Source organism: Heterodontus francisci, chromosome 18 (assembly GCF_036365525.1).
Source record: "Heterodontus francisci isolate sHetFra1 chromosome 18, sHetFra1.hap1, whole genome shotgun sequence".
NCBI classification, from domain to species: domain Eukaryota; kingdom Metazoa; phylum Chordata; class Chondrichthyes; order Heterodontiformes; family Heterodontidae; genus Heterodontus; species Heterodontus francisci.
This window is the reverse complement of record NC_090388.1, coordinates 29,954,483-29,977,621: the sequence shown is the minus strand read 5'-3', so window position 1 is coordinate 29,977,621 and position 23,139 is coordinate 29,954,483. Positions and strand designations below refer to the sequence as shown.

Here is a 23,139-nt window from a genome sequence, read left to right as displayed (position 1 = left end):
GATGAATTCTTCCAGCTGGTCATCTGCCCTAATATTGCCTTATGTGGCTCAGTGTCTTTTGCTTTATAATGCTCGTGTGAAGCATCTTGAGACGTTTTATTACATTAAAGGTGGGTGGCGCAGTGGTTAGCACCGCAGCCTCACAGCTCCAGCGACCCGGGTTCAATTCTGGGTACTGCCTGTGTGGAGTTTGCAAGTTCTCCCTGTGTCTGCGTGGGTTTCCTCCGGGTGCTCCGGTTTCCTCCCACATGCCAAAGACTTGCAGGTTGATAGGTAAATTGACCATTATAAATTGCCCCTAGTATAGGTAGGTGGTAGGGAAATATAGGGACAGGTGGGGATGTGGTAGGAATATGGGATTAGTGTAGGATTAGTATAAATGGGTGGTTGATGGTCGGCACAGACTCGGTGGGCCGAAGGGCCTTTTTCAGTGCTGTATCTCTAGCAATAAAAAAAATAATAATAAATATAAGTTGTTGCCTAAATCTGACAAATCAATTCTGCCCAGTTTTGCAGTATATCACATGACCTGTTTTTGCTGTGAAAATGTTATATAAACCTTCAACCCTACACCAGACAGTTCCAGTCTTCAAGGTTGCTACATTCTGTTTTCTGCATTGTTCTTCTCAGCTTATCTTGTCTCAGGACTTTTTCATCACACCTGGACTTGTCTATGCAGCTCATTACTTCTCCACTTCATAACTATTTATCCTGATGCTGCCAAACTAATATGATCCCCAAACCTCCTTTTCCAGGTGTTTTGCAAGTTTTACAGTTAATCATATTTCCAGCTACCTCGTGGTGCTTATCTCAAGTTATTATACTTTACATTTGCTTACAGGAAGATGGAGGACACAACACACTTAAAACTGAATGGACTGTCAGGTCTATATAAAGCAGTTATCTTTGGATCTCCTGCTGGAAGGATAGAGCTTAATCAGATCCAAGTGAAGTTGCATTCAAATGTCTTTGGTTATAGTAGAATGTACCTGATTCAGCATCAGATATACATAGAACGGGAACCTGCCCATTTCTAATGAAGAGAAGGTTGTAGTAGATAAGGGCATACTTCCCCTGAGACAACATCAGAACCGGTTCTCTGATGAAAGGTCATTGACTTGAAATGTTAACTCTGCTTCTCTCTTCACAGATGCTGCCAGACCGGCTGAGTATTTGCAGCATTTTCTGATTTTTCATTAGCTCTATTAGGAACCTGTGCTGATCAGTATACAGCAATCATCCCTACTGCAACTCCAGGGGGAACCAGAGCTGAAGGGCATTTCAGTTTCTGTGCAGAGAGTTAATGACTATGAGCTGACTCTGTATAGAATGCTCCTAGATGGCCTTATGTTACTTACAATGGAAAAGAGTGGACCTCGTCAGCAATTATTAAAGAGCTTTATTTAACTAGATTGAGAGGAGCAATTTTTTTTTTAAACAAGCTATGAGGCATGAAGGTCTATTTTATGCTGTTATACTTAACCGGTTGGCTCAAGTGAGGTGTATCAACTAAAAGCATCACACTCTTGCTGGCTAGATCGCCCTCACTGTACATACTCAGTGCTCAGGCTTCTTCTAGCACCCAGAGCACCAATGGACATTTAGGTACTTACATATTATAGTCCAGAGTGCACAGTGCCACTTTGAGTTTCAGAAGAAATTGAGTTCCCAGTGTGTTTAGCACTATAATCTGACCACATATGCATTAACTGTGCACACCAGCACAAGTTTCGTAGCCCCAAGGGTCCAATTTATGCCAGTAAGTAAACTAAACTTTGAACACATGGGACTGAGAAGAGTTCTCAACAGAATTAAAATTATAATTTCAGATCATAACCTCTGCTCCTTTCTTTGGTTTGTTTTCAGATGGCAGCTGTTGGTAATGATTCTGCAATTTCCTATTTACACCTCCTCTGGACACATCTTTTGTTTCTTTACTTGTCCCATTATCACACCCCCTGTTGCCTTGCAGCATCATCTCTTTTATCATTTAATCTCTCCTGCCTTCCACCCTATCACAGACCTTCCTTTTTGTTCATTCCTCCCCTCCTCCCTTTCCCTGCCACTGTATTTGCTTAAAACCTGTTACATCTCTAACTTTATTCCAGATCTGATGAAAGGTCATCGACCTGAATTGTTAACTCTGTTTCTCTCTCCACAGATGCTGCCACAGCAGCTGAGTATTTCCAGCATTTTCTGTTTTTATTTAAAATGATAATTTTTGGCTTCAAATCCAAAATCTTAAAAAAAGCTCATGGTTGTTGAGACCCTAGAGTGAGTGCAAGTATGGGGAGCTGTCAGCACCTGTGGCCCACCAAAACTTGTCTGGAATTATATACTGTCCAAACCTCATTTGCATTGGTGTCCATTAGATATTTTGAATCACGATCCTTGACTCGCCCTGCAAAGTGATAGCTTAATTACTATCGATGTTTCCATGTTGCAGGAAGTGTTTAAATTTTACTCATTCCAAGAAAAAAATAAAAGAAATAAAAATCAGTTGTTGGATGGAATCCAGATTCAAACCAGATTTCAATGTTACCTCTCGTTGTAATCCTTACAGTATTGTTTACTAAAACCACTGTATTAACACGAAATCATTATTTTCAACATGGTCAATTGAGAAACTAAAGGGCAAAAAGACTGCTACTATTGCCTTAGCAACTCCTGCTGAGTTGTTTAAGCTAATCAAATTGTTGCATTCCAAAGTGAATGCAGATGAGAAAAGTGAAAATAAATAGCTTTAAAATAGAAAAGCAAAATACTGCAGATGCTGGAAATCTGAAATAAATACAGAAAACACTGGAAGTACTCATCAGGTCAGGTAGCATCTATGGAGAGAGAAAGAGAGTTAACATTTAAGGTCAATACCTTTCATTAAAACCAGGAAAAGTTAGAAATGTATTAGGTTTTAAGCAGCTGAAATGCGGGACGTTGGGAAAAGAAAAAAAGGGAAGGTTTGTGATGGGGGGGAAGACGGGAGACATTAAATGACAAAATAGTTGGTGGTGGAGAGCCAAAGAAAGTGGGAATGAGACAAGTAAAGGAATAAAAGTTGTGTCTAGAGGAGGTATGGATGGCAGAATGATGAACAGCTGCCATTCGAAAGCAAACAAGAGTAAAACCAAAACCTGCAAGGAAAAAGGAAACAAAATGAGGGCAGAGATTATGGTCTGAAATTGTTGGTGTCAGTGTTGAGTCTGGAAGGCTGTAAAGTGTTTAATTGAAAGATGAGGTGCTGTTCCTCAAGCTTTGCACTGAGCTTCATTGGAACACCGTAGGAGGCCGAGGACAGAGAGGTCAGCGTGACAGCACATACTTCACAATAGAAAACGGTTTTAAAGTACATATTCTTCAGAACTCTCCGAGATATAAAAAATGTTAACACAAGCAGAAACACAGCAATTCATTTTATGCATCAAAGAGCTAATTTACAGCTTTTATTTGTGAAAGGTTTAAATAGAAGCCAAACATAACAGTTGTAGGCCTTCAGTACTTGTACAACAGACTTATCAAAGATGAATTGAAAATTCTTAAGGATGCAAATACAGTTGAAACTGGGGACCAATTAAACAAATGTCTGATGATTTTATTGCCAATTTGGAGATCCTGTGTCACTCTCCAATTCTCTGGTACCTCCCCCATATTGAGGGAAGATTGGAAGGTTATGGCAAGCCCTTCTGCTATCTCCACTCCCATTTCCTTTAGCAACCTGGGATGGAAGTCATCCGGACCAGGTGACTTATCCAGTCTGAGCAATACAGAGTAACTGAACAGGATCTCCAAGTTGGCAATAAAATCGTTGAAGACATTTGTTTAATTGGTCTCTGGTCATCACACCTTTGTGAGGGTCATTGAGAGACAGCAGAGGAGATTTACCAGAATGGTTCCAGGAATGAGGGATTTTAGCTACAAGGCTAGGTTGGAGAAGCTGGGATTGTTCTGCTTGGAGCAAAGGAGATTGAGGGGGGATTTGACCACAGTGTACAAAATTATGACAGATTGAGATAAGGTAGACAAAGAAAAGCTTTTCCCATTAGCTGATGGTACAAGACTAGGGGACACAGATTTAAGGTTTTGGGCAAGAAATGCAGGGGGATGTGAAGAAGACGTTATTACGCAGTGAGTGGTAATGACCTGGAGCTTGCTGCATATGAGGGAAACGGAAATGATGAATGATTTCAAATAGAAGTTGGATGGGCACTTGAGGGAAATAAACTTGCAGAACTATGGGGATAGAGTGGGAGAATGGGACTCATTGTTCTATAGAGAGCCGACACAGACTTGGGCCAAATGGCCTCCTTCTGTACTGTAATGACTATAACTCAAAATACTCAGCATGTCTGGCAGCATCTGTGGAGAGAAAAAGAGTGTTAATGGGCTGAATTTTACACTACCCCGACGAGTGGGATGGTGGCGGGGGGGTGGCGTAAAATGGAGTGGGAGGCCTTCCTGACCCGCTCCCGCCTCCGTTGCCACATTACATAGGGCGGCGGGAGTGAGAAAAGGCCTGTCCATCCCAGGCCAATCAAGGCCCTTAAGTGGCCTTCGCCCGCCTGCATGCCGATTTTACATGTGGCTGGACGGGCGGCCGAAAACCAGGTGGCTTCAGAGGGTCCCGGGGTGGGCCTCATAATCCAACCACCAACCCAACCACCCCCAAGACCCAACACACACCTCCCCTTCCTCTCAATCGACCACCCTTGCCTCGCCGGGGCCTGACCGATTGCCCCCAAGGAGGCAACCAAAACCTACCTGTCTTCCTGGCTCCTAGGCATCTTCCCTTCACGTTGGGCTGCAGTGGCGCTGCTGGGATTAAGAGCTGCCGGCAGCTCTATTAGGTGGGACTTCCTACGTCAAGCGGGTGGAAGTCCCGCCTCACATCAATTGAAGCCTGGGGACCCGCAAAATACAGGTAGGATCCGCAGGTGAGGTGGACGCGGGTTCGCCACGGACTTTTCAGTTGGTGGCCGGCTCACATCTACCTACCGTTAAATTCCAGCAATGTTTCAGGTCGATTACATTTTAAAGGTCATTGACTTGAAACTTTAAATCTATTTTTCTCTCGCAGGTGCTGCCACACCTGCTGAGTATTTTCAGAACATTCTGTTTTTATTTCAGATTTCCAGCACCTGCAGTATTTTGCTTTCGCATTAATTTACAGGGAGCCTCCTTGAGCAGCTGCATGGCAAAAAGCAGGAGACTCTTCTTCAAACAGGCCTGAAAGCTATCTGGGGAAACCATGACAGCACATTCAGGAGGCTGTGTTCACACAACGGCCTTTTATTTAGGAGCACAAGTCACAGTTAGGTCTTTAATACTATAATCCCAATTCTCTCTCGTTCTCTTGTGTAGTGAGGTGTCACTCCCAGAATGCAGCCTTGCTAAATTTGCCATCACACTGGGATCTCTGAGTCTGTACTCCTCCCTCCACTGTTTGCAGTGGAACAGTTCTGCGATACATTGGAGGAATCTGCAACAAATGTTGCAGGTCCTTTCACAATCATAAGTTTCAACCAAATCTCTCTTCATATGTAAATAAAAAGCAAAAAAACTACAAATGCTACAAGTCTGAAACAAAATAGAAACTGCTGGAAACACACAGCAGGCCAGTCAGTATCTGTGGAGAGCAGAGATAACTTAGTTTCAATAACTTACATTTAAAAAGCACCTTTGAGGTAGAAAAATGTCCAAGGCACTTCACAGAAGCATAATAAAAACAAAAATAGATACCAAGCCAAAGGAGCAGGTAGTAGGAGGAGTGACTAACAGGCTTTGTCAAAGAAGTGGGTTTATTGGCTTGCATTTATGTAGCAGCTTTCACAACCATAAATACTCGATAGTCAGTGAAGTACTTCTGAAGTGTAAGCACTATTCTAATGTAGGAAGTTCTGCTCTTGTACACTTTATCCTCTTTCACTGTCAATGAGAATGACTGTTGTCATTTGTCTGCAATCAAAATAACAAAAATTGCCACTCAAATTTTTTTAAGGGGCAGAAACTTTAAACCCAAATTATAAATAACAGAGTCACAGCCAACAACTTATATTTATATAAGAAATGCTGGAAATACTCAGCAGGGTTCTGATGATGGGTCACTGACCTGAAAGGTTAACTCTGCTTCTCTCTCCACAGATGCTGTCAGACCTGCTAAGTATTTCCAGCATTTCTTGTTTTTATTTCAGATTTCCAGCATCTGCAGTATTTTGCTTTTACTTAACTTATATTTATATTGCAGATTTAACATAAGAAAATATCCCAAGGTACTTTAAAGGTGCATTATAAAACAAATTATGACACCAAGTCACAAAAGGAGATATTAGATCAGATAACCAAAAGCCTGGTCAAAGCAATAGGTTTTAAGCAGTGACTTAAAGGAAGAAAGCAAGGTGGAAAGGGTGTAGGGAGGGTATTCCAGAGTTTGGGGCTGAGGCAACTGAACGCACAGCCAGCAATGGTGGATTGATTAAAATCAGGTATACACAAGAAGTTAGAATTAGAGGAACACAGGTATCTTGGAAGGTTGTGGGGCTGGAGGAGATTACAGAGTCAGGAAGGGGCGAGGCCATGGAGCGATTTGCAAACAAAGACAAGAATTTTAAAATAAATCAAAAGTAAGCTTATTTCCTATATTCCAGACTTTCTCGCCGGTGCTCACTGACCACTAGCTCCAGCTCCCAGCGAATACACTACAACATCCAAACCAAAAGCCAGCAACTCTACAGCCATTACTTGTTCTCACACTGACGACTTCGGCTGTCGCAAAATAGCTCCGTAAAGTGGAGGAGTGTCGCAAAACAGCTCTTGATTCGGTGGGTTGGAAACCCCGTTCGCTCTTTTTTACTGCTGCTCCGCTTGGCAGAAACAGGTGAAATGGGTGCATTGGAGGACTTGCAACTGTTGTGATTTGGTGAAAAAATTCTGCTATTGACCTGATTGTGTGTTTGTATCTTTTTGTGTTTCTTTAGCAACATGCCCGCTAAAGGTCCTTTGCAATCGGTCCAGGTTTTTGGGCGAAAGGTGAGGCACGAAGCGCTCCGCGTGGGCTGAGCGCAGTGACCGCGGCATCTCTCGCGCCTAGGCCTCGTGGTTCTCAGCGGTTTGTGGAATCTATTCCGGGCAGTTCTAGAACGCCGCGTGGCTTTATTTTATCCCGGGGTTGGGTTCTAAATTCGAATCTGAAGCCGGATCGCCGCGTTCCATTCTCCTGGGCTGCACGCGCCCCGGCCCGACCTGGCCTACCCTCCAAGATCATTAAAGCTGATTCCGTTCTAACCCTTGTGCTTTAAATGAACCGTTCGGAGGCGAGCCGGGAATAATGATCCATCAAGCTGCATCGGGCTTCTGGTCTGGGCAATCGGAGTAGACCTGATGAAGACAGCGGCCTCTGTTTCTGATCATTTCCTGTGCAAACTGACCGCCTCTGGTTAGTGGAATCTCCACAACCAACAGAGACCCGAATTTACATCAGACCGTGTACTGCGACAACATGTGGATCATTTTTTAAACCATGCTTATATTTTGTATTCAACCATTTCTTGCTAACGAGTGACTCGTGTTTGGACGTGTATGAGGGGATATTTGTCGAAATCTTTTAGCTTTGTATTGCTGTAAGTGTGGGTACGTTGGTTGGTTAGAAGAAGCTACACATCTTTATTCTACCATGTTGACATGGTAGAACTTAGTTTTTCCTGAGGTTAGTTGGCAGGATTCTAGACATTTTTCACTAATCGTATTAAAACTTGGACTGCTAAAGTGATGTACCTTACAGGTGAATTTTAAACTGTTTTTCCTATTTCTAACGCCAGTAGATGTATCTGAAAATGCATTAATTGTATGCTCCCATATCTATCCTATGGCTGTAAACCTCTATAACCTTATTTATAGTATGCCCCATTTAGAGTCATTTATGTAGAGAAGGAGGCCATTCAGCCCAGTGAGTCCATGCCAGCTCTCCATGGAGCTATTCAGTCAGTCCCACACCCCTGCTTTGTCCCCATAGTCCACCAAGTCTGTTTCCTTCAAGTGATTATCCAGTTTCTTTTTAAAGTCATTGATTGTCTTCGTTTCCACCACTCTTGTGACAGCGGGTTCTGGGTCATTACCACCCGCTGCATAAAAAATGTTCCTTCCTCCTATTCCTCATGCATCCCTGGCCCGAAGCCTTCAATCTGTGTCTCCTAGTCCTTGCATCATTAGTTAATGGGAACAGTTTTTCTTTGTCTGACTTATCTAAGCCTGTCATAATCTTGTACATTTCTATTAAATCTCGCCTCAATCTCCAACCTAACCATGTACCTAAAACCCCCCATTTGGTACAGTTCCCTTTTCCTGAAGCATGAATCCACTGAATTATATTTGACTCTCAGAAATGTTATGGTAAAGGTATACCCATTATAACCTATTTCATATATAATTGTAGCATATTGAAGTGGTGACCACTGCTGTTCTATTTATTATTTTCTGACTTTGTTATGCATGGTGTTTTCCCTCCATGCGGGCAAATAGTTTTAATCACATTTACTGGTCCTGTTTCTATATCCATTCAATCCCCTTTCTTCATCCACCTATCAATCTTGACTGTTAATGTAGTTTTCACTTCAACCATTAATCCTGGAAGTGAATTTCACAGCTTCATAACTCTGAATGTTTCTCCTTGAGCCAATATAAAACCTTGACCTCACTCCGTCTTTGTATATTGATGATCTGAATATAGGTAGTGAACAGAAGTGGCTCCAGACCTGAATCCTGAGGGACACTGCAAGACACTTGCTACCACTCTGGAAAAACTACTGTTAGCTCCTCCTCTCTGTTTGCACTCTTCAAACCAAACTTTTTATCTAGTTTGCTATCTGCTCCCTTAAGCTTCTCTAGCAATATGTGTGGTACCTTGTCGAAGCCTTTCCTAAAGTCCATTATATCCATTGCATTTCCCTCATTTACCGTGTGTGGTACCTCAAAGAATTCTGAAGTTTTTTTTTAGAGATACAGCACTGAAACAGGCCCTTCGGCCCACCGAGTCTGTGCCGACCATCAACCACCCATTTATACTAATCCTACACTAATGCCATATTCCTACCACATCCCCACCTGTCCCTAAATTCTCCTACCACCTACCTATACTAGGGGCAATTTATAATGGCCAATTTACCTATCAACCTGCAAGTCTTTTGACTGTGGGAGGAAACTGGCGAAAACCCACGCAGACACAGGGAGAATTTGCAAACTCCACACAGGCAGTACCCAGATTTGTACCCGGGTCGCTGGAGCTGTGAGGCTGCGGTGCTAACCACTGCGCCGCCTTTGCGTTTGTTCAGCATTATTGTCCCTTTTGAAATTCTTGCTAACTACTTCTAGTTTCTCCTTATCTAAATGTCTGGTAATTCCATCTTTAAAGACTCAATAACATTGCTGACCACTGATGTGAAGCTAACTAGTCTGTATTAACCAGATCAACTCTTTTCCCTTTAAAAAATGGGTATTCCATTGGCCACTCTCCAGTTCTTTGGCATACGCAATAGAATCGTAAAATATTCCTAGGGGCGTTGCAATTTTTCTCCCTTGGGATGCTGGGATGTAACCCAATGTGCTTTGTCTTCCTTTAGTTTAACTAACGTTTAAAATTTTCTTTTCATCCATCATGATACTGTTGCACTTGTAGAAGTATCCTATGGAAAAGCTGGTCTGTAAATGTTTTAATTGTTTCACAGAAAACAGCAACTGCAGTAGCCCACTGCAAAAGAGGAAATGGCCTTATCAAAGTAAATGGAAGGCCTCTGGAACAGATTGAGCCAAGAACTTTACAGTACAAAGTAAGTAAAGTTTCATATGAAATGATCTGTGAGCACTTATTGTACAGGGATTGTGTTTCATATTGCTCGTGCATAATATGACTAGATTATTGAAATGTGTTTGGATCTTCCAAGATGATGTATCAACAGTAAGTAGGCTTTTCTTTTTATGGGTTAGGTACAATGGACGAAGTTTGAGATTTAGGGCAATCTCATTTTCTCCGGTGTAATAATGAGTCATACAAATCAGGAAGATCCTGGGTTCTGCCCTTACTGATTTGAACTGAGGGCCTGAGCCTTGAAATGAAATCTCAGCTTCTGGAGAGTCAACCCCCGGCTTTTCCTGTTGACTTTAGATTCAGAACTGTATTGTTGATAATGTCCCACGTTCCTGCTTTGTGCAAGATTGACAAGAGTGGCACCTTAAGAGTTGCTAGCATTCCATGTTTTAAGTCGGGGATTAGTGTTGCAAAGTATGTAGTATTTCTGTCTTTGACATACTTCCAGACAGTTAATTGACACTTGCTGAACTAGAGTGGGAGAACAATACTTTGATCCCATGGGGAAGCCACTGAAAGAAAGATCTTACATTTATATCATGTTTTTTCCACATCTTCAGGATGGCTCAAAGTGTTTTATAGTTAAATTACATTTGAAGTGTGGTCACTGTGTGTAGCTAAACATGACAGTCAATTTGTGTACTGTGAGATCCCAAAAGCAACAGTAATGGTGTTGCTTTAGGGATAGATGTCGGTCAGACACAGGGAGAACGCTCTTCCTCTTCAGATAGGACCTTTTATGTCCATGAGACCAATAGGTGAGACTTCAGTTTAATGTCTCATCCAAAAAACATAATCTCAAGCAATATGGTACTTCCTCAGTCTAGATTATTATGGTCCAGTCTTGTAGTGGGACTTGGCATCATGAGCTGCCTCGGAGGTGAGAGCAGTGCCACATTCCATTTTTTTGTATGAGAGTCTGTTTTCTCTTTGAACTATTTTGGCGGGTGAAGTCTACATTTTTGTCCCAGTTATCTGTGAACTGAAATCCAGTGACCTTTCCTGTGCAACATCTGTGACTTGCCTTGCAATGTGGGAAGGGGATACTACTATGTAACCAGAATAATAAACTGCAAACCTTTCTTCTGTTAAACCTTTATGCGACGTAATGTGTGAAAAAGATACACATACTGTTTTCTGCATCTTGGTTATGGGTGGAATGATGAATTGCACAAGCAAAATCTAGAAATATAATTTTGCCTGATATTTTGATATGTTGGCCTTCTATGTAATTTGGGTTTAACTGAAACACTATGTGCATTCTTTTTGTACTTTTAAAACTTGCCTTTCTCATTTGAGAAATATATCATTGGTACACTGCCCCTATATCCTTTGGTGAGGACAGCTAATGGGCCTCTGGACTAATCTGAAATCTAGCACAGTGATTTAAAATTTTAAGGCTTTTGCAACAATGCTTAACTTTGAAAACTGGGTGTGCGCAGCCACATACCCAGTCCAGCTCCAAGGTTGCTGGAATTGCCATTTCATTAAAAACTTGATTCTGTATAGTTTACTTTCACTAATAGAGGTCCCTTCGCTTTTGCTGTTCATCATAACATGGTGCTGCAATAAAGAATGCAATTTTACATTAGTTATTTTTGAGTCTGTTCATCAAATTTTATTTTGTGGCTTTGTTTCTTGTCAGTAAAAAGGTGATTTTTTTTAGGATTATCCTTTATCATGCTTTTGTGTCTCCTGAACCTTTTTATGTTCTCATTATTTGCAATTGCAGTTCCTTTTTTGAATATTATCTGCATTGGAACCGAGGTAGTTGGCTTTATTTAACACTGAATTTGTGTGGCTGTCATTGCTATGAATGTAAAAATATGTGGGTGTTTAAACTTTCTTTGAACAAAACAGAAACTTACCACTGCTGCTTGTATGTTCTAGCTAGTAAAACAAAAAGTTGCATTGATGGGGGTCCCTAGGCTGTTAGATTATACAATGTTCTGGATTTCTTAGTCTTTGCTGTATTCTTCCTGCTGAACAAAATTTTTCTCAATAGTGTAGGAACTGCCTATTACAATGGGCAGCTATGGAATAATTTTGCTAATTTATTTGATTTGAGACAGGTGGATGTTGCATAATTGGGGAAAGTTTGGCTTTATTTATAAACTACAAATAATGTTTTTCCCCACCCACCCACTTTCGCTTTTGGATATGTATTCACTCTACTAGCCTTGATTACGTAAAAAAGTTGTCAGCGGTGAGGTGGGTAATTTGTTTCTCAAATATTATATCTGATCTCTCTGGGCAGCAAAATATCTTATCACTCTTTTGGAGTGATTTCTGGTGTACCTGACACTGAAAAATTCTAAATACATTTAAAAGAAATGTAATTTTCTTTATTTAAAGCTGTTGGAACCAGTTCTGCTGTTGGGCAAGGAAAGATTTGCTGGAGTCGACATTAGAGTGCGTGTGAAGGGCGGTGGTCATGTAGCTCAAATCTATGGTAAGTAACATGGTGTTGTGTGTAATTGTGTATTGAGACTCTTATGTTTACTCTCCAGTCAAAAAGATATGACCCAAATATAAAATCTTTGCTTCTCCCTCCAATCAATTACTGGCTCCCAAAGACGGGAAAATTTGAATGTATGCTAACTAATTACATTCTAGAGTTATAGATTTAGATATAGTGTCATGATTTGGTTGGTCATGTGGTTGATCGTGAGGAAGAAAGCTGTAGCCTTCAGGAAGCTATAAAACAGACTGAGTAGTTTGACAGAGAAGTGGCAAATGGAATTCAATCCAGAGAAGTCTGAGGTAATCCATTTGGCGAGGGCAAACAAGGCAAGGGCATACACAATAAGCAGTCGAATACTGAGAAGTTTAGTTGAAGGAGTTCATGTCCGCAGATCCTGAAGGTAGCAGGACATGTAGATAAGGGGGTTAAAAATGCATATGGGTGTTTTCCTTTATTAGCCGAGGCATAGAATATAGAGCAGGGTGGTTATTCTAGAACTGTATAAAACACTAGTTAGGCCACAGCTGGAGTACTGCATAGAGTTCTGCTCACTGCATTACAGGATGGATGTGATCAACTAGACAGGGTGCAGAGGAGATTTATGAGACCCTTTCCAGGAATGGAGAAGTTCGACTAAATGATTGGATAAGCTGGGGCTCTTTGGAACAGAGGACACTAAGGGGAGATTTAATTAAGTATAAACTTAGAGAGGCCTAGATAGAGTGGATATGAAGAACCTAATTTCAGCAGCAGAAAGGTCAAAAACTGATTTAAAATAATTGGTTGAAGGATTCTAGGGGAGTTGAGAATTTTTTCTCACTTGGTGGAACTCACTGCCTGAATGGGTGGTAGATGCGGAAACCATCATTTTTTAAAAAACAATGGATATGCATTTGAAATGCTGCAACCTACAGTGTTGTGGACCAAGAGCTGGAAGGTGGGGATTAAGCTGGATAGCTTTTTTTTTTGGCTGGCACAGACATGATAGGCTGAACAGCCTCCTGTTTCGTAGATTCTGTTTCTGCTTTCGGCGAGACCTGATTGTTGTTTTCTGAGAGACCTGGTGGGGAGGGGCGGGGTGGCAATGAACATGACCAGGTCAATTGCATGTTCATATGTTGTTTGAATGAGTTAAAGTTCTCTCCTCCATAACGATCCCAACTTTCAGCCCCAAAAACTGAGCTACATGTTGAACAGCAGCATAGAGGAGTAAGTGATCCTAAATCCTTTTGTAACTTTTTTGTTGGTGCTTAATGTGTTTTTTTTCTCTGTTGCAGCTATCCGTCAATCCATTTCTAAAGCGTTAGTGGCATACTACCAGAAATGTAGGTTCATGTTGACTTTTTAGTCCATTTTCTGCTGTTCTCTCTTGGGCAATCTTAAACAGACTCGGTGGGCCGAAGGGCCTGTTTCAGTGCTGTATCTCTTTAAAAAAAAAAAATTACAAATGTTTCTTTTCAGATGTGGATGAAGCCTCCAAGAAGGAGATCAAGGATATCCTCATACAGTATGACAGGACCTTGCTGGTTGCTGATCCACGCCGTTGTGAGGCCAAGAAATTTGGTGGACCTGGTGCCCGTGCACGTTACCAGAAATCTTACCGTTAAATCTTTTATTTGATTTTGGCAAATAAATGTGAAACTGTCACAGACTGGTTGTTTTGTATTTCAAAAATGTTGCGATAAGCTAGTAAATGATGCATCTCACTATATTGATTGATATACCAGTGATTGTCGAATTAGAGTTTTACTGCACAGAAGAATACTGTTTGACTGCTGGTCTCTGGACTAGCTCTCCACTTCCTCCCTTAATCTGTTTAACTTTTCTTTCTAATTATTTATTCACTTTTGCTAAAAGGTATTATGGATTCTGCTTCCGCCACTGTTTCTAGTAGGGCTTTACATGTCCTCTAACAGTCCTCTATGTGCATAACAATTCTCTTATACTCTTTGTTGTTTAGGTATCCTGAATTTATGTCCTCTAATTACTGATTCACTGACCAATGAAAAAGACTTTGCCCTGATTTTTACTGTAAACACCATAAGCCAGATTTTGCTCTTGGCGGTGAATGACTGCCGCTAGCCATTACACTTGCATTTGCTCAAAGTCTGTGGGATTTTGCACTGGAACCTGTTAAATTGGAGAGCTGAAACAGCTTGGTGCCCTGTATAAGGAGCTGAGACCTGTGTGAATAAGACAAGCAACACTATCTCCTTACCCAATCAAATATAAGAATTGTTAATGAGCAATGCTTCTCAACCAGGAAATGCACATTAGAGTGATATCAAATAAGTACAGAAAACGAAAGAGGAAAGCAAGATCGGATTAAATGTGATTAAAAGGAAAAAAAACTTATTGATAGAAGGAACCTAAAATCTGAAGACATGAGACTGCACACATGTACAAGTTAATTTTCAGTGCCAGGTTGTTTGGCAATAATTAAGATTTACCACACCGTTAATAATTTCCACCCAAATGGGCAGTCGAGTTTAGTATGCATCTTACGCAAGTACAGCAATTTAAAGGTATTTCATGTATTTCAATGCCGAGATTCAGCGAGATACCAGTTTAACGCAGCTTTTGAAGGAGTAGGGCAACTTGACTCGCAGCTCAATGATTTCCACATTTGTGCATGTACAGATCTGTAAGTATCTGTCCAATTTACACTCATAACAGTAAAGCCAACAGCTCTTGCCATTATTTCAATAGCCACATCTGACCTCTCTTAACTTGCATTGATAAGAGGAGTCCCACATTTTTTAGTTTCTCTCTGTCATCAATATTCTCTGCAAACTTTTCCCCTTTTCTGGTACCTTTCCCAAATTGCCATTATTTATGCTTGTGCCTTCATAATGAGTGCTGTCAGTCCATTCAACTGCAGGAGGTCTCATAGCTGGGTTTTTGGTTTGTAGGTGATAGTCTTGTCCCAGTTTTGTTCCTTATCTCTTATTGCATCTTTAGGCTTTGCTCAGATATTTCTCTTGTGTTCATCAAAAGCTAATCCTGTAGGCAAGCCCTCTGAACTAACATGGAACATTTACGCACACACCTTGGGGATTGGACAGAAACCCATGTTACTTTAAATTGCTAGATATAGCACATACCAGTTTGTGATCTAGACTTCAGATAGAAAAAGAAACGTAACTGATATTGCTATGTATTACAGCGGTTCTCAACTGGGCATTGGTTCCCGAGGGCTTTGTGTGAAGATGTCAATGGGTGCGCCTGTAGCTCCATGCCTCCCCTCCATAGACAATTTAAATTTAATGCCGATTCCTGACGATTACAATATTCAAGGCACAGAATTTACCTATAAGTTGTCACCAATTGACAGTAACACTTAAACATGAGGAATCAGAAACTGCCATTTGGGGGTTTGAGTATGGATGTTAGTCTGACACCATGTTGCCAAGGAGATGGGGTCGAGTCTTAGTAGGCACATCCTGTTCGGCTCATTAGTATTAGGTGAGATGTGCGAGCTGATGCGGCCATCGACATAGGTCGCATCAGCCTCAGTGACCATCTACTGACCTCGGTGACAGTCTTATCAATCTCAGTGTCAGTTTACCAAACTCATTGAGCCTACCAATCTCACAGTGACTGTTTACCCTCAACCAAACCCTGTGATAGTCTACCAACCACTTAGTGCCAGTTAACTAACCTTACAGTGATGGTCTACAAACCAACTAGTGGTAGTTTATCAACCTCTGACAATCTACCAACCTCACAGTGACAGTCAAACAACAACAGTGACTACAAACCTCACAGTCTACCAACTTCAGTGACAGTTACAAAGAATATTAGCCTGAGGATTGGGACTGTCTTAGAAACCAGCAAATGGTAATCGACAAGTTGATAAAAAGGGAAAAATAGAATGACAGCAAACTAGTCAGGAATCAAAAAACATTGTAAGAAGTATATAAAAAGGAGAGTAGCTAAAATAAATGTCCTTTAGAGGCAAAGACAGGAGAAATTATCTTGGGGAGTGAGGAAATGGCAGAGCTGTTGAACAAATATTTTACATCTGTCTTCGCATAGGCAGGCGAAGACACAAATTACATACCAGGAATAGAGGGTAATCAAGGGGGCAATAATATCAGCAGAGAAAAAGTATCGAAGAAACTTAAGGAAATTAAAAGCCAACAAATCCCCAGGACCTGATGGCCTACATCCTAGGGTTCTAAAAGAGGTAGCTACAGAGATAGTGGATGCACTGGTTATGATTTTCCAAAATTACCTGAATTCTAGAATGGTGCCAGCAGATTGGAAGTTATTAAATGTAACACCGCTATTCAAGAAAGGAGGGAGAGAAAAAACAGGAAGCCACATGCCAATTAGCCTGACATCTGTTGTCAGAAAAATGCTGGAATCTTATTAAGGAAGTATTAACAATACAACAAGAAAATCATAATATGATCAGACAAAGGCAACGTGGGTTTTCAAAAGGGAAATGCCGTTGAACAAATTTATGAAGAGTTTTTTGATGATGTAACTATTAGGGTAGATAAGGGGGAACCAGTAGATACAATATACTTGGATTTCCAAAAGGCATCCGATAAGGTGCCACAAAAAAGGCTAATGCACAAGATAAGGGTGCATGGAGTTGGGGATAATACATTAACATGGATAGAGGATTGGTTAACAGGCAGGAAGCAGACTGTGGTGATAAACAGGACATTTTCAAGTTGACGGTGTGACTAGTGTAGTGCTGCAAGGATCAGTTCTGGGGCCTCAGCTATTTACAATTTATATTAATGATGTGGTCAAAGAAACAGTAATGTATCTAAATTTACTGATGATACAAAGTTAGGTGGGAATGTAAGCTGTGAAGAGAACACAGCTAGGCTGCAAAGAGCTATAGACAGGTTAAGTGAATGGGCAACAAGATGGCAGATGGAGTATAATGTGAGGAAGTGTGAGGTTATTCACTTTGTTTGCGAAGCAGAATATTTTTAAAAAGGCATGAAACTTATAACTTGAGTATAGCTGAAAATAGAGGCATGTTGTCGAAGCTTTTCATCTTGACTCATCATGACAATCTGCAAGAATAACCAATGTAAGGGAAAACTGTTTTTCCCTTACATTGGTTATTCTTGCAGAATGTCCTGATGAGTGCAAGACGAAACGCTTTGACAACATGTCTCTATTTTCAGCTATACTCAAGCTCGGTACTACTAAACGACTATAAACTTCTAACTGTTGATGTTCAGAAAGACTTGGGTATACTTGTACAAAAGACATAGAAAATTAGCATAACAAGCAATTAGAAAGGCAAATGGCATGTTGGTCTTTATTGCAAGGGAATTGGAGTACAGGAATAAGGAAGTATTGCTACAATTGTATAGGGCTTTGGTGAGACCACACCTGGAGTACTGTGTGCAGTTTTGGTCTCCATACCTAAGGAAGGGTATACTTGTATTGGAGGTTGTACAGTGAAGGTTCACTAGATTGGTTGCTGGGATGAGAGCGTTGTTCTATGATGAGAAGCTGAGTAAATTGACCTATATTCTCTGGAGTTTAGAAGAATGAGAGGTGATCTCATTGAAACATACAAGATTCCGAAGGGGCTTGACAGGGTTGTTTCCCCTAGCTGGGGAATCTAGAACATGGAGGCAGAGTCTCAGGATAAGGGGTCGATTATTTAGGACTGAGATAAGGAGAAACTTTTTACTTACTGGGTTGTAATTCTTTGGAATTCTCTACCCTAGCGGATTGTGGATGCTCCATCATTGAGTATATTTAAGGCTGATTTTGGTTGTTCAGGGAATCAAAGGATTTGGGGAGCAGGCATGAAATTGGAGTTGGGGCAGAAGATCAGCCAAGATCACATTGAATGGTGAAGCAGGCTCGAGGAGCTTTATGGTCTATTCCTGCTCCTATTTCCCATGTTCTTATGTTCATGGTGACAGTCTACCAACCTCACAGTGACAATCAACCATCCTGAGTGATGGTCTACAAACCTCAGTGACAGTCTACCAACCTCACAATAACAGACAACCAACCTCACCCTGACAGTCAGCCTACCTCAGTGACAATCTACCAATCTCAGTGATGGTCAGCCAACCTCAGTGACAGTCTACCAATCTCACAACAGCAGCCAACCAACTTTGTAACGACAGTCTATCAACCTCACCATGACAGTCAGCCAACCTCAGTGAGAATCTTTCAACCTCAGTGATGGTCTACCAATCACACAGTGATAGTCTACCAACCTCACAGTGACAGTCAAGCAACCTCAGTGACAGTCAAGCAACCTCACAGTGACAGTTCACCAACCTCGCAATAACAATCAACCAATTTCGCAATGACAGTCTGCCAACCTCACCATGACAGTCAACCAACCCCAGTAAAAGTATCAACCACCCAGTGACAGACTACCAACCTCACAGTGACTGTCCACCAACCTCAGTAACAGTCCACTAACTTATATTTGAACATTGAGCATGACATCTGTGTGTACTGATTGAGGAGACCTCCACTTATTGACAGAATTGTTGCTCAGCACTAGCAACAAGTTTCACATTAAATAAAACAAAAATAATACACATATATGTTTAATTGTGTAATTAAGTTTTATGCAGTAAAAATGCTTGTGTACAGGGTAATCATGGAATTTGTTTATAACACAGGAGGCAGTCTTCAGATACAAAAAGGCTGAGAACTCCTGTACTACAGAACAGATATACCAAAAATTACAAGCAGTAGTAAGTCTTTAGAAGTTAGACCTACTTTTCCAGAGCTTTCAGAATGTGCTTCATTGACATCAGAAACAAAAGATGTACTTTGCTCATTGTTGATAGTACTAAACCTGGAGTATGTGACTCTTGTATGCATAGGAAAGGATATCTGGCTTAGTTTACCCAAGTACTTCACTTTTCTAGCCTCAAGAAAATTTTCAAAAGTGCAGAGAAGTTTCGTGATAAGAATTTTTTAAAAACTATACCGGGAGTAGATCTATTACTCAAAATTCAATAAGGTTCTCAAAATATTGAGGTCGGGTGATCATTTTTTTAAAGTATCATGCATACATATGTTTAAATACAGAACGACTGCACCTGATTATTGGGGGTTCAAACGCTTTGTTGCACTGAGTTCATATTAAAGCTGATCAAACTCTGAATCCAAATCCTTATTACTTTTTATACCTTTCCAAGTGACAAGTTCCTTATTAAAATGTCCATATTTGGTGAATTACACAGACCTGATCATATCTTGCTCATGTGTATAGTTTTACATCTGCAGAATAATACTTCCATTAATTGATACAAGCCTTTGATCTCTTTTTGAAGGTTGCTAAACCATGCTTTAATCAAGTCTGCCAAGCAATACCATGTTCAAGGCTCAGAATGATAAGATGCCAGGTGAAATTTCCCTTTCACTAAAATGCTTATGTAGCAGAGAATGAAACCTCCGCTGTGTTGTTTCTACTGATCTTTAAACAACAGAAATTGGCAGTTTACATATTAACCCCTTTCTATCTCCTAACACTACTTTCTCATGAGTATGTCGGAACTGATGAAAGGTCATTGACCTAAAATGTTAACTACTGTTACACAGTATTTGGATAAACAACTTCGGACATTTTACTACCATAAAGAAGTTATACCACTGCAAGTTGTTGATGCTGTATCATATTTATGATGGAGAAAAATGGAAAGCAAGTCTTTTTTTAGTCTGGTATTAATGGTGGTTGGGTTTTATTAGTATTGTAGATTAACTGTACTAGATACATTGGGGTTTGTTATGTCTGGTTATTGCTATAATTTACTCTAATATGAAGTTAGAACACAAGCGTACTAGAGAGTGGTTAGAATTTGCAATTTGCCGCCACATAGAATAGTTGAGGTGAATAGCATAGATGTATTTAAGGGAAGCTAGTTAAGTATATGGAAGAGAGAAAGGGATAAAGGTTATGCTGATTGTGGTAGATAAAGTAGGGTAGGATGAGGTTTGTGTGGAGCATAAACACCAACCTGGACCAGTTAGGCCGAATAGCCTGTTTCCGCACTGAAAATTCTATGTGATATACAAAACAAAAACAAAAATAGAGCATTATTTGATAATTTACAGAAAAAGATTTATATGTTCAAACCATTATTCTATCAACTCCAAGTCAGTGATCAATATAGAAATTTCTTTCTTCTTCTTTCACCTCCTTGTCTCGAGAGACAATGGGTAAGCACCTAGAGGTGGTCAGTGGTTTGTGAAGCAGCACCTGGAGTGGCTATAAAGGCCAATTCTAGAGTGACAGACTCTTCCACAGGTGCTTCAGATAAAATTGGTTGTTGGGGCTGTTACACAGTTGGCTCTCCCCTTGCGCTTCTGTCTTTTGTCCTGCCAACTGCTAAGTCTCTTCGACTCGCCACTCTTTAGCCCTGCCTTTATGGCTGCCCGGCAGCTCTGGCAATCACTGGCAACTGACTCACACGACTTGTGATCAATGCCACGGGACTTCATGTCGCGTTTGTTCACGTCTTTGAAGTGGAGACATGGGCGGCCGGTGGGTCTGATACCAGTGATGAGCTCGCTGTACACTGTGTCCTTGGGGATCCTGCCATCTTCCATGCGGCTCACATGGCCAAGCCATCTCAAGTGCCGCTGGCTCAGTAGGGTGTATATGCTGGGGATATTGGCTGCCTCGAGGACTTCTGCATTGGAGATACAGTCCTGCCACCTGATGCCAAGGATTCTCCGGAGGCAGCGAAGATGGAATGAATTGAGACATCACTCTTGGCTGACATGCATTGTCCAGGCCTCGCTGCCATTGAGCAAGGTACTGAGGACACAGGCTTGATACACTCGGACTTTTGTGTTCCATGTCAGTGCGCCATTTTCCCACACTCTCTTGGCCAGTCTGGACATAGCAGCGGATGCCTTTCCCATGCGCTTGTTGATTTCTGCATCGAGAGACAGGTTAGTGGTGATAGTTGAGCCTAGGTAGGTGAACTCTTTAACCACTTCCAGAGCGTTATCGCCGATATTGATGGATGGAGCATTTCTGATGTCCTGTCCCATGATGTTCGTTTTCTTGAGGCTGATAGTTAGGCCAAATTCATTGCAGGCAGCCACAATCCTGTCGCTGAGTCTCTGCAGACACTCTTCTGTGTGGGATGTTAATGCAGCATTGTCAGCAAAGAGGAGTTCCCTGATGAGGACCTTTCGTACTTTGGACTTAGCTCTTAGATGAGCAAGGTTGAACAACCTGCCACCTGATCTTGTGTGGAGGAAAATTCCTACTTCTGAAGACTTGAACGCATGTGAGAGCAGCAGGGAGAAGAAGATCCCAAACAGTGTAGCTGCGAGAACACAGCCCTGTTTCACGCCACTCAGGATAGGAAAGGGGTCTGATGAGGTGCCGCTATGCTGAATTGTGCCTTTCATATTGTCATGGAATGAGGTGATGATACTTAGTAGCTTTGGTGGACATCTGATCTTTTCTAGTCGTCTGAAAAGACCACATCTGCTGACGAGGTCAAAGGCTTTGGTGAGATCAATGAAAGCAACGTAGAGGGGCATCTGTTGTTTGTGGCATTTCTCCTGTAGCTGGCATAGGGAGAACAGCATGTCAATGGCGGATCTCGCTACTCGAAGGCCACACTGTGCCTCAGGGTAGACACGCTCAGCCTGCTTCTGGAGTCTGTTTAAAACGACTCGAGCGAAGATTTTCCCCACTATGCTAAGCAGGGAGATTCCACAGTACTTGTTGCAGTCACCGTGGTCACCCTTGTTCTTATAGAAGGTGATGATATTGAATATAGAAATTAATTATTATACAAACTATGGATAGGAACACATTTGCCTTCTTGGGCTGTCATACCTGGGTGAAGAACCAAACAGCAGCAAGAAACACTGTGTGAATTTTCCCGGCTTGGAGCTGGGAGGGCTGGCAAAATATTGGGAGTAGCAGGGGAGCCTGATATCTTCCCGCTGCCATGATATATTGCCAGCGGTGGGAAGGTTGACAGCTTTACCACCTGCTGGGTATCCAATTGAGCCACTTAAGTGTCCAATTAAGGGTTACTTCCTGCCTTAATGGGCATTTTGCCCACATTGGGAGGGCCCACTGCCGTGTGGGGAGAATGCCTGGTGAAACCTGGTGGCCTCCCAGCGGGCTCGGGGGGGGGGGGGCACCTCCTTTATGGGCACTCCATTGTCCACGCCAGTACCTTCTGGGGGCACTGGTCTCCCTTGCGGCAATGGCACTGATGATGCTCAACGCCTCCAAATCTTGGTCACCGTTGGCTGCCTGCTTGGCCACAGTTGCCCCCAACTTCACCTACCCCTCTTTGGGGTTGCCCCACCATTGAGGCACCCTCTCTCTGGTGTTGCAGCCTAACAACACCAGAGTGGCCACCACCCACTAATTAATTGGATGGCAGCCTCTTAATTGACCACCTCTGGCAATATGCCACCCTGTGTCCCACTGCTGGCCAAAACTAAGACTAACGTCATAATTACCGGACAGCAGTGATCCCTGCACTTCTATATGCTTCGGAGACTTGGGCAACCTATAGCAGGCACCTCAAAGCACTGGAGAAGTACCACCAGAGGTGCCTCCACAAGATCCTCCAAATTCAGTGCCAAGAAAGGCGGTCCAACAGCAGCATACTGTCCCAAGCCAACCTGCCCAGTGTCAGGGCACTAATCTCCCAAAACCAGATCCGCTGGGCAGGACATGTTGTTCTCATGCCTAACGCCAGACTCCCAAAGCAGTTATTCTACTCAGAACTTGGTCATGGGAGGAGACTTCCCGAAGTACAGCAGAAACTCTTTAGAGATCTCCTCAAAGCATCCCTGAAGAGATCAAACATCCCTGTTGACTCGT

General features: G+C 41.8%; 2 protein-coding genes across 3 annotated transcripts in view; one reads left to right on the top strand and one right to left on the bottom strand.

Annotated features, from left to right (window-relative positions):
* The window catches only part of tbc1d30 (TBC1 domain family, member 30), a 155,199-nt gene extending 148,446 nt beyond the window's left edge, over positions 1-6,753 (bottom strand). The window contains exon 1 of one of the 2 annotated variants that reach the window (XM_068050470.1): positions 6,663-6,753. In XM_068050470.1, the coding sequence (XP_067906571.1) occupies positions 6,663-6,729 (67 nt within the window). In that variant the 5' untranslated portion in view covers positions 6,730-6,753. The remainder of the gene's footprint in view (positions 1-6,662) is intronic. The other variant, XM_068050469.1, reaches the window with a different exon arrangement.
* A 60-nt stretch (positions 6,754-6,813) lies between these two features.
* rps16 (ribosomal protein S16) lies at positions 6,814-14,025 on the top strand. Its single transcript, XM_068050473.1, has 6 exons — positions 6,814-6,868; positions 6,969-7,020; positions 9,711-9,812; positions 12,206-12,302; positions 13,592-13,639; positions 13,776-14,025. Exons 2-6 carry the CDS (start codon positions 6,973-6,975, stop codon positions 13,919-13,921), a joined length of 441 nt encoding a protein of 146 aa, XP_067906574.1. The 5' UTR covers positions 6,814-6,868; positions 6,969-6,972; the 3' UTR covers positions 13,922-14,025.
* The last annotated feature ends 9,114 nt before the right edge of the window (positions 14,026-23,139 follow it).